The sequence below is a fragment of the Bidens hawaiensis genome, unplaced genomic scaffold (genome assembly GCF_021521415.1).
Source record: "Bidens hawaiensis isolate Kalapana, Puna unplaced genomic scaffold, B.hawaiensis_p1.1 tig00001206_1, whole genome shotgun sequence".
Lineage (NCBI taxonomy): Eukaryota > Viridiplantae > Streptophyta > Magnoliopsida > Asterales > Asteraceae > Bidens > Bidens hawaiensis.
The window spans coordinates 4,453,522-4,469,766 of NW_027491069.1; the positions used below are offsets into that span (position 1 = coordinate 4,453,522).

Genomic DNA, 16,245 nt, shown 5'->3' on the forward strand with positions numbered 1-16,245 from the left:
TACCCTCAGCTGCCGTTCCCAATATCATCCTCGGTTATTGACCTTCATTCAATTAATTAATAACCCTCACATTTTCTTTTCAAAATTTTAACTCCATGTAGAAAAATCACACCCACTACATGTTTCTTAGCTTCCAGGAACACATGCAATCAGTTGATTCAAAGTCAATGATATGGTCACGTTTGGTGTACCATACTTTGAATCATATATAGAGAGTTTCTCTTAATATTAATGCATTCTGGTGCTTCGATCGGTGCTTTGAAGTTAAGCACAACGGATAACATTAGAAGGGGAAAACGTATAGTGAAAGTAACACCTAGTAGTTCAATTATGGGTCCGAAGGTGTTATCTCAACCGAAGGTTGTCACCGGGGATCATGGTTATGTTCTTGAAGATGTTCCTCATTTGACGGATTATGTCCTTGATCTTCCTGTATGTTCTCTCTCTCTCTCTCTCTCTCTCTTCACACACACAAACACAAAACCTTTTTAGGACAAACATGTTGTGTACGGTACCTGGTTAGAATTAATGTTTTGAAACCGTTAATTATGGACAAACGTGGTTAATTTGATGTTCATACCCGGGGACCTTGGTACCCTTAACGGTGGACAAACAAGAATTACTTTTTTTTCTCACTATTATTTTATATTTTCTTTCAGTTTTGTTGTTAGTCATGTCATTACTATATTTTATATTTTCTTTCAGTATTAATTTTAAGTTTTGAACGTCTAATTTTTTATATTTTCAATTTGTATTTCTTTATTTATTTATTTATTTTGTTATCATTACTTGCACATTGCCAAGATATAATGGAAGAGACAAAGAGAGCCACTAGTCGACTACATAACAGTTTTATGTATCGAACAATACAAAAGTTTATACAATTATCGGAGCACCCTACTTAAAACCAGTTGCATATTAAATTGCTCTCTCTCTCTATATATATATATGGGAGAAAATTCATGTATATTTTAATTTTAACATGAGAATGTATGAAATAATACTAATTTATATAAAAACAAGAATGTAAGAAATAATACCAACTACAATACCAATCTACACAAATAATGATTTATAATAACAAAGAAAAAAACCTAAAAATTACAACAAAAGAATTAAAATTAAGAACAAAATAACAACAGTAAATACTTATAACAGCAAAAGAAAAAATCTAATAATAACAACAAAATATAAATCAGCAAATACTTATAACGTCTCATAATCGAAAATTAGCAAATATGAACAAAAAATAACAGCAAATACCTATAAAAATAAACCTAATAATAACAGCAAATTGGTTTTCATGTTAAGAATAAAATGTATTTGATCCTGTTTCTATATATATATGTGTGTATCATCTAATTAAGATTTTTTATTAATTTATTATTGATAGCTGGTCCTCATGATTTGTTGGGGATTGGGAAGGTGAGTTTGAATTTGGTGACAAGTTTTATAAGTGATCTTAATTGTACCTTTTTGCAAACTAACAACTTTTCTGCATGACGGTAATATGAATTATGAAGTGCAGCTGATACTTTTAAATGTTACAGACTTATCCTAATCCACTCCGAGATAATCCTGCATATGCGGTTGTTGAGTAAGTCAACAATCATACAACTTTAACTAATTCACTTGTCAGTTTTGCAATGTTGATTCTTATAAGAACTTGTTCTTGTGTTTTCTCAGGCAGTATTTTGTTGACATGGATGACACTATTGCTCAAAAGGTCAGCATTTTTCTAATATGCATTTGATTTATGTTTTTGTGTGATTAATAGTCCAGATAATGTGTTTCCATCTTTATAGATTGTTGTTCATGCTAACAGTCCCAGAGGCACACATTTTCGACGAGCCGGACCCCGCCAAAAGGTAAAAAGAAATTCACCTGTATCAACTACTTATGCATAAGAGAAAATCACAAAAAAATAATCATGGATATTATTTCAGGTGTATTTCAAGTCAGATGATGTTCATGCTTGTATTGTGACATGTGGGGGCCTATGCCCAGGTCTCAACACAGTAATTAGAGAAATCGTCGCTAGTTTACACGATATGTATGGCGTTACAAGAATCGAAGGAATTGAAGTAAGTTTACTAATAATTTAATCCTATTTGTTTCCCTTAAAACTTATATCCCATGTTAACGAATATGCAGGGCGGATACCGAGGTTTTTACTCACGAAACACAATACCATTAACACCTAAAGCGGTTAATGGTATTCATAAACGAGGAGGAACCATAATCGGGACTTCACGAGGTGGATATGATAACAAAAAGATAGTTAATAGTATTGAAGACAGGGGAATAAATCACGTATACGTAATAGGAGGAGACGGAACACAAAAGGGGGCGTCTGCTATCTATGAGGTAAACATTTTGAGTTTAAACTTAATTTAACGAGTTTGAATTTTAGTGAAGGAAATTGTAAACAAATTGTGTTATTGCAGGAAGTTAGAAGGCGGGGTCTTAAGATTGCGGTTGTTGGGATTCCGAAAACTATTGATAATGACATTCCGGTATGTGGTTTAAGGTTGTTAGTTTTTTTTCTCTGGCTTTTTATTAATATTACTTGATCTTGATTAACAGGTTATTGATCAGTCATTTGGCTTTGATACGGCTGTTGAGGAGGCTCAACGGGCTATTAATGCAGCACATGTTGAGGCAGAGAGTAATGAGAATTGTATCGGGCTCGTGAAGTTAATGGGACGAAATAGTGGTATGATGTTAGGCTGGGCGGGTCGGGCTGAGTCGCAAACACTTTCTGTCGATTTTCAAAAAAAAAAAGAGTTTCTATCAGTTTGTTAATTATAACTCTAGAAACTATATTATTATCAATAATAATCTAAATCTTTTGATTAAAATGTAGGTGGTTGTATACATTTGTTAACTAGTCTGAATGTTTGAGATGCTGTCTTTTACAAAAGCAATATGATTAGAATACTGATATAATTTGGAGTAAAATAACTTAGTCACTGCGGTTTCAATATCGTTACAATAAAAGGGTTATTTTGGCCAAACCATAAGGACAAAACGTGTGGTTTACTCTATATTATTAACACGTAAATTGTGTTTATGCAGGGTTTATTGCAATGCATGCAACTCTAGCAAGCCGAGATGTTGATTGTTGTTTGATTCCCGAGTCATCTTTCTATCTTGAAGGACCAGGAGGTCTTTTTGAATACATAGAAAAAAGAATTAAAGAAAACGGGCATATGGTGATAGTTGTTGCAGAAGGCGCGGGCCAGGATCGTGTGGCCGAGAGCTTAAGGACCAACGATGACAAGGATGCCTCAGGGAACAAGCTTTTAAATGATGTTGGCTTGTGGTTATCACAAAAGATCAAGGTAAGAATCACAAGTACAGACATGTACGGGCTGGATTAGGCCCAGCAGGCCGGACCTCATATGGGCCCAAGCCCAAATGTTGAGCCCGGTTCAGACATATGTCATATGTTTGACCTCAATAAGTCATGATCTGATTTTTGTTTAAGAGATTTTTTTGATTCTTATAAACAGGATCATTTCAAAAAACAAACAGAAATGGAGATCAACCTTAAATACATAGGTAAGGAAGCATGTATCTGTCGTTTTTCCCTTGCGATACGATAACTTAAGTTTTCTATTCAAACTGATCTAAAGACCGAAAATTCGGTTTTTGGGGTTTTGAAACAATTCGTTTTGGTTTTTCTGTTTTTGGGTTCAAACTTAAAATCGGATTTTCCGTTCATATCGGTTAAAAAAAAAGAGTTAAACTAAAATGCCGATTCTATATTGGGTTTGGTTATTTCGGTTCAGTTACATTATTCTGGTTCCAAATCATTTATTTCGGATTCGTGCACACACATAATGTAAGGGTCTGGATATGTGTTACAGATCCTACATACATGATTCGAGCCGTTCCAAGCAATGCATCGGATAACGTATACTGCACTCTTCTGGCTCAAAGTGCGGTTCACGGAGCCATGTCCGGCTACACTGGCTTCACTGTTGGCCCGGTCCATGGTAGAGAATGTTACCTACCGTTCTATGTAAGTTAAAATTATTCCTAATTTTGTTATCATAAATTATTCCTAATTTTGGTGTTATTTTTGCAGAGAATAACAGAGAAACAAAACAAGGTTGTGATTACCGATAGAATGTGGGCACGGATGTTATCCTCAACGAATCAACCAAGTTTTTTGAACACAAAAGATATCATTGAGTCAATCAAGGATGAAGCACCACCAACGCAGTTGCTAGATGACCAAGTAACGGATAACGGTTTGGTCACCAAGGAAACTATTGTTTGCTGATTATGGTCATGACGCGAATACGATCTTATTTTCAAGTTGCATGAAATGAATAAAAGTCTTGGATCAGTAATGTGTATATATATACACGGTTGGTTATAGATTTTGATGATCTCAGAAAATGGAGATGCTTTGTTTATGTAATTGTTTGTGCAAGAGTTGTGCTTGAATAAAAAAACCGAATACATTTTAGGTTTTAATCCTATTTTGTAACAACTATGTCTCTTCATGCACGCTATAGAGGAGCTCCACATGAAAGCCCTACACCACATCATCTGTTAAATTAAAGGACTCTTACTCATGGTCTACAACTTCATTGTGGCCTCAACAGGAGTACTGTGGTCATTGGCGTCGAATGAGTGGGACGCCCAAACACCCTTGATCCACATCAGGTTAATGTGTATTTCTAGGGAGCAACATCATCTCTTGGTCATCGAAATGGCAACCCATGCTTAAGCATGTAAACGAACCATACGTTCACAGAACCCTCTGACATAAAGTTAGTTTATTAAATAAACGAACAAAGATAAGCACACGTCTTGTTCGCTCATTTATGTTTGTGAACAATTATTTATGTTCAGTCGTTAAATTCGTTTATGTTCATTTACGTTCATTTACACATTTGTTTATGTTCATTTGCTTAAGTTCGTTTGTATGCTCATTTAATATCTTTGGCTTAATTATTACAACTTAGTCTAGTTCTATGAAATTCACTTGTTATAGCTTAGTCTATTTTTATTGATATTTTTAGTTTAATAGGCCGATCTTCATGCTTGGTTTTAATTGATGCTTGCTCAACTATGCTGCTTTTAATTGATGCATGCACGGTTATGTTCGTTTATTAATGTCCGTATATGTTCATAAACCGTTCATTTATATTATTAATGAACAAAAATAAATAAACACGAACACCGTCATTTCCTAATCAACAAACATGAACAAGAAACCTTGTTTGCTTAAATGCTTGTGTTCGATCTTTTATTTTGTTAGCGTTAAATGAAAGAAAATGAATATATATCGCTCGTGTTCATCTGGTTCAATACATGGATCTAATCCAAACGTAGAATATATGGTGTTCATTTGGTTCAATAAATGGATCTAATCCAAATGTAGAATATATGGTCGTCGTTAACGATGCCTTTGAAGCTTGTGATTTTAAAGTCCCCTACTTGAGCTCCACCATCCTCTACCACAAGCTATTATAGTCTATTGTGATAGCGTAATTGAACTCTTCTTGTCATCTAACATCGTTCAGCATCGATAGACAAAGCACATTGAAATAGACATTCACTTTGTGTGTGTAAAGGTCATCCTTAGGCGGCTATGTACGTGCTCACCAACATCTTCACAAAATTAGCCTATTGGCTCCATTGTTTGCGGAGTTTTAGTCCACTCTTTGCATCTGTAAACAAGACTAGACGACTGTAAAGTCATGTTAGACTTATTTAGTTACTTGTTACATTTAATCAGCCATCTGTAAACAAGATGAGATGACTGCATACTGTATAGCCATGTTAGACTTATTTAGTTACTTGTTATATTTAATCAGATAATGTTTATATTATATTCATAGTGATTGCCAATTTATGTAACATGGGAGATTAATCACGTAGATTTTGTCTTCTTTAACATATTTCTCTTTGTTTCTTCTATATGTTACATTATTACTCAACAATTATTTAGAAGGACTTCTCATATGGATGGTATATTGTGCTCACCACCTCAAAACACTTGACTTTTCTCTTGCTATAAGGAAAATAAACGAAATAAGCCTAGAAGTAGTGTTGTTCTCCAACTTATCTTTATAATTTGTACTGATTTGTCTTAACGTTTTGCTAGCTTTGTTTTCATAAAAAATATTATTGTGCTTAAAAAAATTAATTATCACACACATCCTTACACGAAAATACAATCGATCTTAAAGTTAGAGTAGTTTGTTGCATAATTTTTTTAGACGGCCACTTTCATAATTTACACTATTCGTTAAGCGTCTTTTTGTCATGTCTTCCCACTTGCATGGAAGACAGTGACCAGATCGTCTAATATATTCAACCTTTTACAGCTGCTATGTAGCAGTTAACTTTATTATTCATCTTCATCGCAGCCTACCACACGTTAACGGTAGATTAGGACGTTATCATTTATCAACGAATTAATATACATATTTCACATGCATATATACCTACCACCCATCTAAGCTTACCGACAGCTTACATCATCAACTTTTCATGTCTTTGTCATTTAGATGGACGCCTCCTTAATTTTTCTATAATACAATAATGCACATTTACTGATAATAATGTTTGCTACGAATCGAATATACTTTTGATACTGTTTGATTGTACTACAGCTATAATTCTTCAAGTAATTCAATATATTTCTTAGAGTAAACTGCGGTTTTCGTCCCTGTGATTTGTCTAAATTTGCGGTTTTAGTCCGAAAGTTTCAAATTTGTGATTTTCGTCCCTGTGGTTTCATTTCACTTGCAATTAAATCCGATCCCACTAACCCCGTTAAGTCTAGCCGTTCACGTGAGGGGCATTTTTGTCCTTTTTTTCCCAAATACACCCCAGCCTCTCATGTGAGGGGGCTTGCGAATTAGAACTGGTGTTTATTTGGGGAGAAAAAGGCCAAAACTGCCCCTCACATGAACAGCCAGACTTAACGGGGTTAATGTGATCGGGTTTAATTGCAAGGTGAAACGAAACCACAGGGACGAAAATCACAAATTTGAAACTATTGGACTAAAACAGCATATTTGAACAAACCACAGGGACGAAAACCGCAATTTACTCTATTTCTTAAACCATAAATAATTCTTCTAAGTAATTAATTTATTTTGGTTAAAGTTAAAATCAAAACCGGTTCCAAACAATTTGATCTTACTAGTTATAGAGAGACTAATCTGATCTTTCATTTTTTCTTTGAACATCAACCAACCCGCTCTCTATTCTATTTCTAAATTACACATTGTTTGATGCAACAAGACTTCAACCCTCATAAATATCTTGAACAGACATAATCCGAGACGACTTCTTGCAGTTAGTTTAAAATTAATGTATTGACTAGTTATTGCCCTGAACAAGTCGATCAATTAATAATTCAATTAGATTTGAACCAACCCTATTAATTTATAAAGAAGATGAAAAAGATAATTGATACTTAAAATTTATAAAAAGAAAAAAGAATCGATTGTTTATTTGAATTTTGTATTAGTGTACAACATCTAAGTATCTACCCATGAAGTTGGGTTGATATTTTTGTTAGGTTAGATTACTTATTTTTTTTTTGTCTACTAATTAGTAATTACTTTAATTTATCTTTGCTCACGTGTCAATCCTAACCACAAAACGTTTATTAGATAACCACAAACGTTTATTAGATAACCACAAAAGATCTTTAATTCTTTATATATTTTGGTATATCAGGCTACCCGTTACCAGCTCCAATCTTGGGCCACAAGCATATATGTTTGTGTTATCCTTCAATAGGTGGTGCACCACTCATTTGATTTGCTCAATTATTATGTACCTTCTTGATGCAAACTGTGATTTATTTGTTCTCGTTTGTTAGTAGAATTGATAAGATTATGTGAATTTCACGTTAACAAGCTCGATCTTAAAAAAAAGCACAGCTCCATCGGAGACATGATATATTGATAAATCGATCAATCATCGATAAAAACAAAGCAAACAATCAACAGATGCATTGAAATTTACAAATTTCTCTAAATCCAAAAGAAAACTTTTGATGTATACTTGATGGGAACTTGAATCACGTTCCTTTTATTATAACCTTCAATAAATCATGACCGCCTTTTAATATACGAATCTTCACCACCTGAGCTTTTCTGGGAAATACTGAAAAGAAAACGAGATTCAATTAAGTGAAAATTCAACAAGATTTGTACTTTGACATGATAATCTATCAACTAAAGACTCACCTTCTCAATAAGTGATAGATAGTATGGCTTGACCTTTTCGACGTCAACACGGACTTTGCTTTTACTATAAAGGTCATACTTGCTGCATAAGCAAACGATAAGCTTGCGTTAGAATTCATATATTAATCTTGATTATTCACAAGTTAATCATGATATATTACTTGAAAATTTGAAGCCACTTCAAGTTCTCAACATCCTCCTCATTCATCAAATGCTTATATGCACCAGCCCTATGCAATGCTGCCATAACCAAAAGTAAGACATTCATTAGAATAGGTTCCAAAAATCCAAATTAGGCAAAAAAAAATAATAACTTTGAGCAACTTACGATAAAACGAATGGTAACGAATGATGAACAATCCTGCTTGGGGCAAAGTGGTTCCATTTTCCTTAGCCACCTGCAAAAATCGTATTTAAGTTAATCATCGTCTTTGTCATCACCATCCTTATAAGACATATATAATAAGACATGTATTTATATTTAACATTCAAAATTTTAAATAACATACATACCAAATACATGTAATCATCATGACCCCATGAAATCATCACATTATCTAGTCCACATCCTTCCTCATAAATTCCATTCTTAGTTTGATAAACAGGATTGTTAACGTCCGGATTTTCTTTGAAATACTGCAATACAAAAACATTAATATAATTGACAAAAATAAAACAAGACCTACACCAAAATTAAAGCATACCTTATGGTGAACAACTGATTCATCAAAAGCACAACCAAGAGGATGTGTGTCGCCTACAACAGCCCATTGCGGCAGCTCCCCAAATCTTGGAAGCAACAAAACTTTCCCAAGGTCTACAAGCCCATCAAAAGATATTATTATAAAAAACCTTATTATATTTATATAGTTATGTATATAATATATGACATGCAATTATATATACCATGAATAAGTGCAGTCAAGTGGAGCCAATCCTCATTAGGATAATCTTTCCTAATGGCTTCAGCCGTCTGAAGCAAATGCTCAATTTGTGGTTCATCCAAATCAGGATCACTATCATCCACAACTTCATTCAACAGTTCACAACATTCCCATATACTCATCTCCAACTTATCTAACTTGTTGTACTCCTCTCTCATCTTCTTCACCTATATTATTATCACCATCATTCCCATTATTATTCTTCACCACACACAACAAACATTAAATAATAGATAATGCTTACGAATTCATATGTCTGGTGAATGTGGTTCATTTTATAAAACTCCTCAACTTGCTTGTTTCGCAAGCTTTCGACATCATAATCTCTAAAAGTGTTACCAAATGCATTGATCTCCGGAGCATCAAAACCACCACTAGGATTAGGCACAACGAAGCCTCCATCAAATACCAGCTCATCGGTGTTGCATTGGACGCTCTTGTTCTCCACCACTTGTGAATCTATGTACAACCAATACTATTATTACTTAATATACACAAACAATACTATTATTACTTAATAATATGTTTTTTTTTATAGAAAATGCATGGAAAACATGAACGTATAGAAGAGAAAATTTACCTGTCACGGGTTGCTCGATGGACACGGTCATTTTCACAAATAAAAAGTAACAAAATATATATATGCTGATATATTGAACAGAATGGTGTTGGTGTGATGATGAGAGAAATGAGGGTTTTTATAGTGTGTTATGAGAGGTCCTTGATTGCAATTTGAAAAGTATGGAGTCCTCAACAGAAATAATGATATTTATATTTATTTATACCTTACCTAAGCTGTATCTTGATATTTATCTATTTCTCAAGTAACGCGCAAATTAGATGGATGGATACGCGTGATTTGTGTACCTTGGATACTCTCATCTGTGGCGCGTGCCTTACATTTGATATTGGTATATTCCCTGGTTGGAGAAAATATCTAAATGTGGTCGCTCGTTAGTTTGAGGATGTACAGAAACGGTTACCTTCTAATTTCTTTTTCATTTTTTTTTTCTAAACTAACTGAGGTTTATGTTTGATTTAAACCTTTTTTAAAGTTTTGTTCGTAATAATAATAATAATAATAATAATAATAATAATAATAATGAATCGGTCAAAACAGACCAATAATGATACTTTATTCGATTAAATATGTTAAATCAGTAATAATCTAAAACAATAAAACAAATGTGATTAGTTATGTTAAAACTAGAGGTAGCAAATGTTACCTATTGGGTTTAATAAGTTGTAATAAAATGTATATAATAGGTCAAAATGGGTCAAACTAAAAAAAGAAAATGAATGAAAGGGTCAAAATGGGTTGATATTTCTCGAGTTTTTTTTTAATGGAACGAGAAAAACGGAGTAAACTTTTTTGGTTTTTTACTTTTTTAGTTTTTAATTTATATTTCGAGCTATTATTATTATTATTATTATATTTTTAGTTATAGAAAAAAAGCTAGTCAGGTACTAAAAGGTCATTAACAGGTAAACAAGTATTTTACCTATTTAAACACGAGAATTAACAGATTAATTCGTGTTTGTTAGTTAAGTGCATGAAACTATTTAAGACCATGCACGATATCTGTTAAGATCGTATAAGTTTGTGTCATGTATTTAAATTGTCGGTCCTACTCTAGACAATTAAATAAGTAATAATAACACATGTTAAATAGCAATTCCTATAAATTTTTGTGGCTCACAAAAATTTCAATTTGAGGTTGATATGATTAAAGGGTATAGGCGCGTGAATGATGAATGCGTGGATAGAATGACTCAAATCCAACGTTTTAGTAGTTTGCCAATTAGTAGATTAGAGGGAGTCGACTGGGTTCTGAGTCATCACTGACGATATGTCTGATTAATAATTTCTTAGTTCCGTGAATTGGTGCTATTTGGTGTATTATGGGGTATATATACTCTTTAGCCGCTGGCTAAGCGGATGAATAAAATTTTTGTTGGTCGTTCAAAAAAAAAAAAAAAACTGACGATATTTTGACTTTGATCAATCTTATTAGCTGTATCCGATGATATTATCCATTGTTTGACTTCAAAGACTAACCTCATCCAATGCCTCTTATGTTGACACGTCACATTTTCAATTTCCCACCTCTAATTTGTTCAGTGTCGGGTCTTGAAAAATATCATTTTAAACGTTGTGATCATCCCACTTGCATCTCATCACTTTGTTTTCACCTCTTAAAAAAATATTTGTTGTGAAATATATGTATATATTCCCTTGCAACTTCTTGTATATATAAATAAATTAATAACCTCAAATCCTTGTCTCAAAACGAAAATAATGTATATATGTATTTAACTTGGAAATTCATTCAACCTACTATAACCAAAATTCTTAGGACAAAATTATATGCATATGGTTTTGCAACGGGTTAGTGAAATATATAGTGTCATGTTTGACTAACTGTGACTATGTTTGACCAATTATGGCAATGTTTGATAAATTATCAGCATGCATGTTATACCTTTATTACTATTATTGACTTTGATTATTCAATTTTAATGATGTTTGACTAAGATTGCCAAAGCTTGACTAATGAACTACCTCTAAATGAACCGAACGAACACGAATAAGGCCTTGTTCATGTTCGTTCGTTAAGAAAATAATGTGTTTACGAACGGTTCACGAACACTTACCGAACGAGATTTTATATTCGTGTTCGTTTATTAAGGAAATTAATGTGTTTACGAACGTTTCACGAACACTAACAAACACAAATAAAATTGGCAGGGTTTAGAGATTAAGACCGATGTATTCCTCAATGTGATGATGAAAGCCTCAAAACGAATTTAATGAACATGAACAAAAGCATGTTCGTATTCGTTCATTTAATTTAAAAGAACATGGACACTTAATCTAACAAATATTTATGTTCATGTTCGTTTATTTAAAAATGAACATTTGTGTTCGTTTGTTTAAAATCTAAACGAACATAACTGAACAAAAATAAACGAACATGTATGAACAAATATAAATGAACACAAATAAAAACGAACTTAAATGAACACAAATTAACAAATATAAAGCCTTTAAACAGATGACCTATCCAGAAAATATTTAGTTATTTTCTATTTATACATAAACGAACATAAATTAATAGACATAAACGAAAATAAACGAACATAAATGAACAAACGGAACATGTGTTCATGTCCGTTTGTTTAATTAAACGAACGCAAATTTTTTGTTCATGTTCGTTCGTTTATTAAATAAACGAACATAAACGAACTTCCCGCCGAATGGTTCACGAATAGTTCACCGAACGTTCGGTTCATTTACATGCCTATCTTTAAGTATAATTATGATAGACTAATTGTGATTGTTTTTAACTAATGTTGACTATATTCGAGTAATTATGGTTATGATTAACCAAGTCCCGATATGTGATGGTTGTTGAGCTCTTTGGAAGAATAGTTGAACTTTTCTTTTTGTTGATCTTAGATAGTTGTTAAGCTTGATAACATATTATTAGCAGTTGTTTTACCGGTTTTTAGCGAGAAAGTTTCAGCATTGTCACTGTAAACAGGACTGGCTTAACGAATGTAGAGGCCTAAATTGAAATAATAATTTGGGGCCTTTTTATGACAATTATCAAGGAAAAAAAATTTGCATACAACAAGTTTTGAACTCATGACCAAAGTTGAACTTTTCTTTTTGTTGATCTTAGATAGTTAAGCTTGATAACAGATTATTAGCAGTTGTTTTACCGGTTTTTAGCGAGAAAGTTTCAGCATTGTCACTGTAAATAGGGCTGGCTTAACGAATGTAGAGGCCTAAATTGAAATAATAATTTGGGGCCTTTTTATGACAATTATCAAGGAAAAAAAATTTGCATACAACAAGTTTTGAACTCATGACCAAAGTTTTAGTAACAATCAAGCCTACCACCACACAATACATTACTTTGAATTTACTTTACCCATTATAATATATCTATATATAATGTTTTTTTGAACTTGGAGGCTTTAATTAAGTGTGGACTTAAAGTCCTAACTTAACTTGTTTTCACAGGCCCACAGACCGACCCTGACTGTGAAGGTGACAACACCTGATTCTTGTCTACAAAGACAAATCAATTGCAAGATAGTATATATTGTAAGTAGTGGAAGTTAAGGTTTATGGGTTTAACCATAACACAACAGAGGATTTTCACTAACTGATAAACCTTTCGGTTATCCATTGGTGAAAGTCCATGAGAGCTATGCATAAATAAAGTCTTCCCCAACAGATCGTTGATAGTTTTTACATAACCATAATCCATGGTGGATCTACTTAGGGCTTAGGGGTAGCTAGGGCTACCCCTCAACTTTGTCAGGGAAGTGTAAAATTAGTGCAATTTGTTTGTTCTCCGTTTTATGTATTGTATACACTTGAACAATATTAGAAAATCCCAAGGTCCAAAATTTTTTTAGGATACCTCTGAAATTTTCTTCTAAATCCGCAACTAGATCCATAATAACAATAATTTCTCACCTAAGAATCAACACACAGTCACCCTCACGAATAGATTACCGACAAACGGGTGACCGGCGGATTATGGACAATTGTGTCAATCTCAACTAAATTATCGTGAATAGAAAGTAATTACAAGGAAATAATATACGGAGGAGAAACAAAAGCCCTATTGATTATAAGCCAACAACGAGAAGACGATAACCTATATGCTTGTCAACCATGTAACTAGGCACTGGCTATCATATATTATATAACCACGGAACCCTTTCATTGACAACTACATTATCAAATAAAAAAATTTAGCCTATACCACATAATTAAATCAACCTAATTAGTTAGCAACTAATCAAATATAATAATAATAATAATAATAATAATAGTATATTATATTAATATTATAATCAAATAGCTTGCCGTCAGACTTTGGTTAGTTAGCGGATGAAGAAACACTAATCGACCCCGAGTAGATTACGGATAATCTGGGGGTTAAATAGATGTTTCCCACGAGGGGTTAGATCCGGCAAAGATGGTTCTTCAGATGACCTGCAAAACAGACACCGTGAGCTCGTCACTTAGAAGGGGGGGGGTACCTCCTTGTGATCACCCTCCGGCGTGAGAATCAGACTAGATTGCTCTTGAATATAAATGTATATTAAGAGATTGCTAGAAAAGATAAGATGTGATAAGGTCATGTAATGTAATGTCCATACCATTCCAAGGTGTTGGAGTATTTATAGCCGAAGGTAGGTTTCCAAGAAGGTACAGCCGGCTGAATAGTATTCCTGTTCTGCCAACTGTGGGCTACGCACATGCCATGCTGGCAGTTGGTGGGTAGGCAGCGGCTGATTGAGACCAGGCCGGCTGTGTACTATTCCTTTTCCACCAACTGCAGGCTATGCACGTGCTACGACAGGTTGGTGAGTAGGCAGCGGCTAATAGTGACAGGGGTTGGTGAGTAGGCAGCGGCTGATAGTGACCAGGCCGGCTGTGTACTATTACTTTGTCACAGTGAGCTGTCGCTGCTTTGGTCAGACCTTTTGTCCATACCTCGTCAGGTACAGTACAAAAGGTCCTCCAGTAGTGTACGGACTGGCTCATTTGGGCGGGAGTATTCCCGGCTTTGGGCGGGAGTGTTCCCGGCTTGCTTACTCCTTCTTCAGGTGACATTACTGAATTATTTAAGAGTTAAGTGCCTTGTGCGTGTAGCCTTGCTGCGCAGGTAGCCTTCCCTGATGGCTTGTATCCGCAGCTGCGGGAACAGGCGGGGTACTTCACCATTGGGAGGCTTTTCCTGCGGGAACAGCTTGCGTACTGCGCGTAAGGACGTCACGTCTCTGAGCATGGTGGGTCCTGCGGATCCAGTTGGTTTCTGCGCAGACGTCCCTCTTCAAGGTGAGTCTTGCGAGTTTAGCCTTTGCGCAGAAGTCCCTGTTGAAGGTGAGTCTTGCGGGTTCAACTGCGCAGACGTCCCTCTTTGAGGTGAGTCTTGCGGGTCCAACTGGGCTCTGCTGGGACCTACCTCTTCAGCGGATGATTTCATTTGTGAAAGAGCACTGATGGATATTAGCGAGTGATCGCTAATGAGAAATTTCACCGTGAGCACACCGGCAACTACTTTATAGTCGATCAAACTGACTGCTCAAACGTATTAGTGATAGATTATTTTAGTATTGTCTGACAGCTGGCGATATCTTTCATGCATAAAAATAATTAATTTTTATTAAATTTTGAAGGAAGGTTAAATTAAATTCTAAATATCATAAGTTTTTAGGGGTTTATGTAAGTTATTAATGCCATTTTTTAATACATATCCAAGTTGTTTCTTATCAAGATAAGATAAGGGGTGGGTGTGTGTGTTTTGATCTCGTGGACATAATGTTCGCTTTTATACTTGTAATTTGTAAACATGTGTTTGTAATTCTTTTTTTTTGTTATTTTAAGGGGTTTTTGATATTTGATATACTATAATATTCTATCAATAGAAGCCTTAGTGCCCTTTAAGATAGTAGAAGCAAAGTTTTGGTTTGTTTCAAAATCTAGAATCTTGCCAGTTAAGGTGTAGCTGTTCCTAGGTGGTGACAAAGGTGTGTGATATCTTCACTAGAGGCGGTAAAATGAGAGTTTTGAATGAGTTGGATAACGAGTCAAAGCGAATAACTATATCTTATCACGATGTAAAACTATAGTAGTTTAGTGTTATAGTACTAATCTTTTGCAATGTTTGTAAAAGGGTTGCTTGTTAAAAGTTTAAATGCAGCTATTTCGTAGCAGTATAAATATGTTTGCAACGTTAGTTTAAACTTTAAAGGTCCTTATTTGGGTTATATATTTCAAAATTGTTTTGCTTTTCTTGGGCCAAATTGTTTTGCTTTGCTTTTTGGGCCAATTGACCAAAGCCTAGTAACAATAGACAGCCTATAGTTAACCAGAATAAATAACTGAAACCACATGGTTACAACAAAACAAATCACTTTTTTTTTACAACAAATTTTCCATCTAAAATCAAAATCAACCTGCACTTATAAAAATCGAACTCACCACCTTCATTTTCATTTTAAAGAGATAAACACCATACCACTAGATCACAGGTAACAAA

The 16,245-nt window shown here is 34.2% G+C and overlaps 2 protein-coding genes across 2 annotated transcripts; one reads left to right on the forward strand and one right to left on the reverse strand.

Annotated features, from left to right (window-relative positions):
• The first annotated feature begins 231 nt into the window (after nucleotides 1-231).
• On the forward strand, nucleotides 232-4,291 carry LOC143565123 (ATP-dependent 6-phosphofructokinase 6-like). Its single transcript, XM_077052196.1, has 12 exons — nucleotides 232-432; nucleotides 1,551-1,597; nucleotides 1,687-1,726; nucleotides 1,806-1,868; nucleotides 1,947-2,084; nucleotides 2,155-2,367; nucleotides 2,448-2,516; nucleotides 2,587-2,716; nucleotides 3,079-3,344; nucleotides 3,516-3,564; nucleotides 3,873-4,027; nucleotides 4,094-4,291. The coding sequence occupies exons 1-12, from the start codon at nucleotides 232-234 to the stop codon at nucleotides 4,289-4,291; spliced, it is 1,569 nt and encodes a 522-aa protein (XP_076908311.1).
• Nucleotides 4,292-7,908: 3,617 nt separating this feature from the next.
• LOC143565133 (inositol oxygenase 2-like) lies at nucleotides 7,909-9,610 on the reverse strand. The gene is made up of 8 exons (XM_077052204.1): nucleotides 9,420-9,610; nucleotides 9,138-9,342; nucleotides 8,936-9,048; nucleotides 8,745-8,867; nucleotides 8,560-8,629; nucleotides 8,393-8,471; nucleotides 8,232-8,313; nucleotides 7,909-8,148 (listed from the first exon to the last, which is right to left on the reverse strand). Exons 1-8 carry the CDS (start codon nucleotides 9,447-9,449, stop codon nucleotides 8,122-8,124), a joined length of 729 nt encoding a protein of 242 aa, XP_076908319.1. The 5' UTR covers nucleotides 9,450-9,610; the 3' UTR covers nucleotides 7,909-8,121.
• Between the last annotated feature and the right edge of the window lie 6,635 nt (nucleotides 9,611-16,245).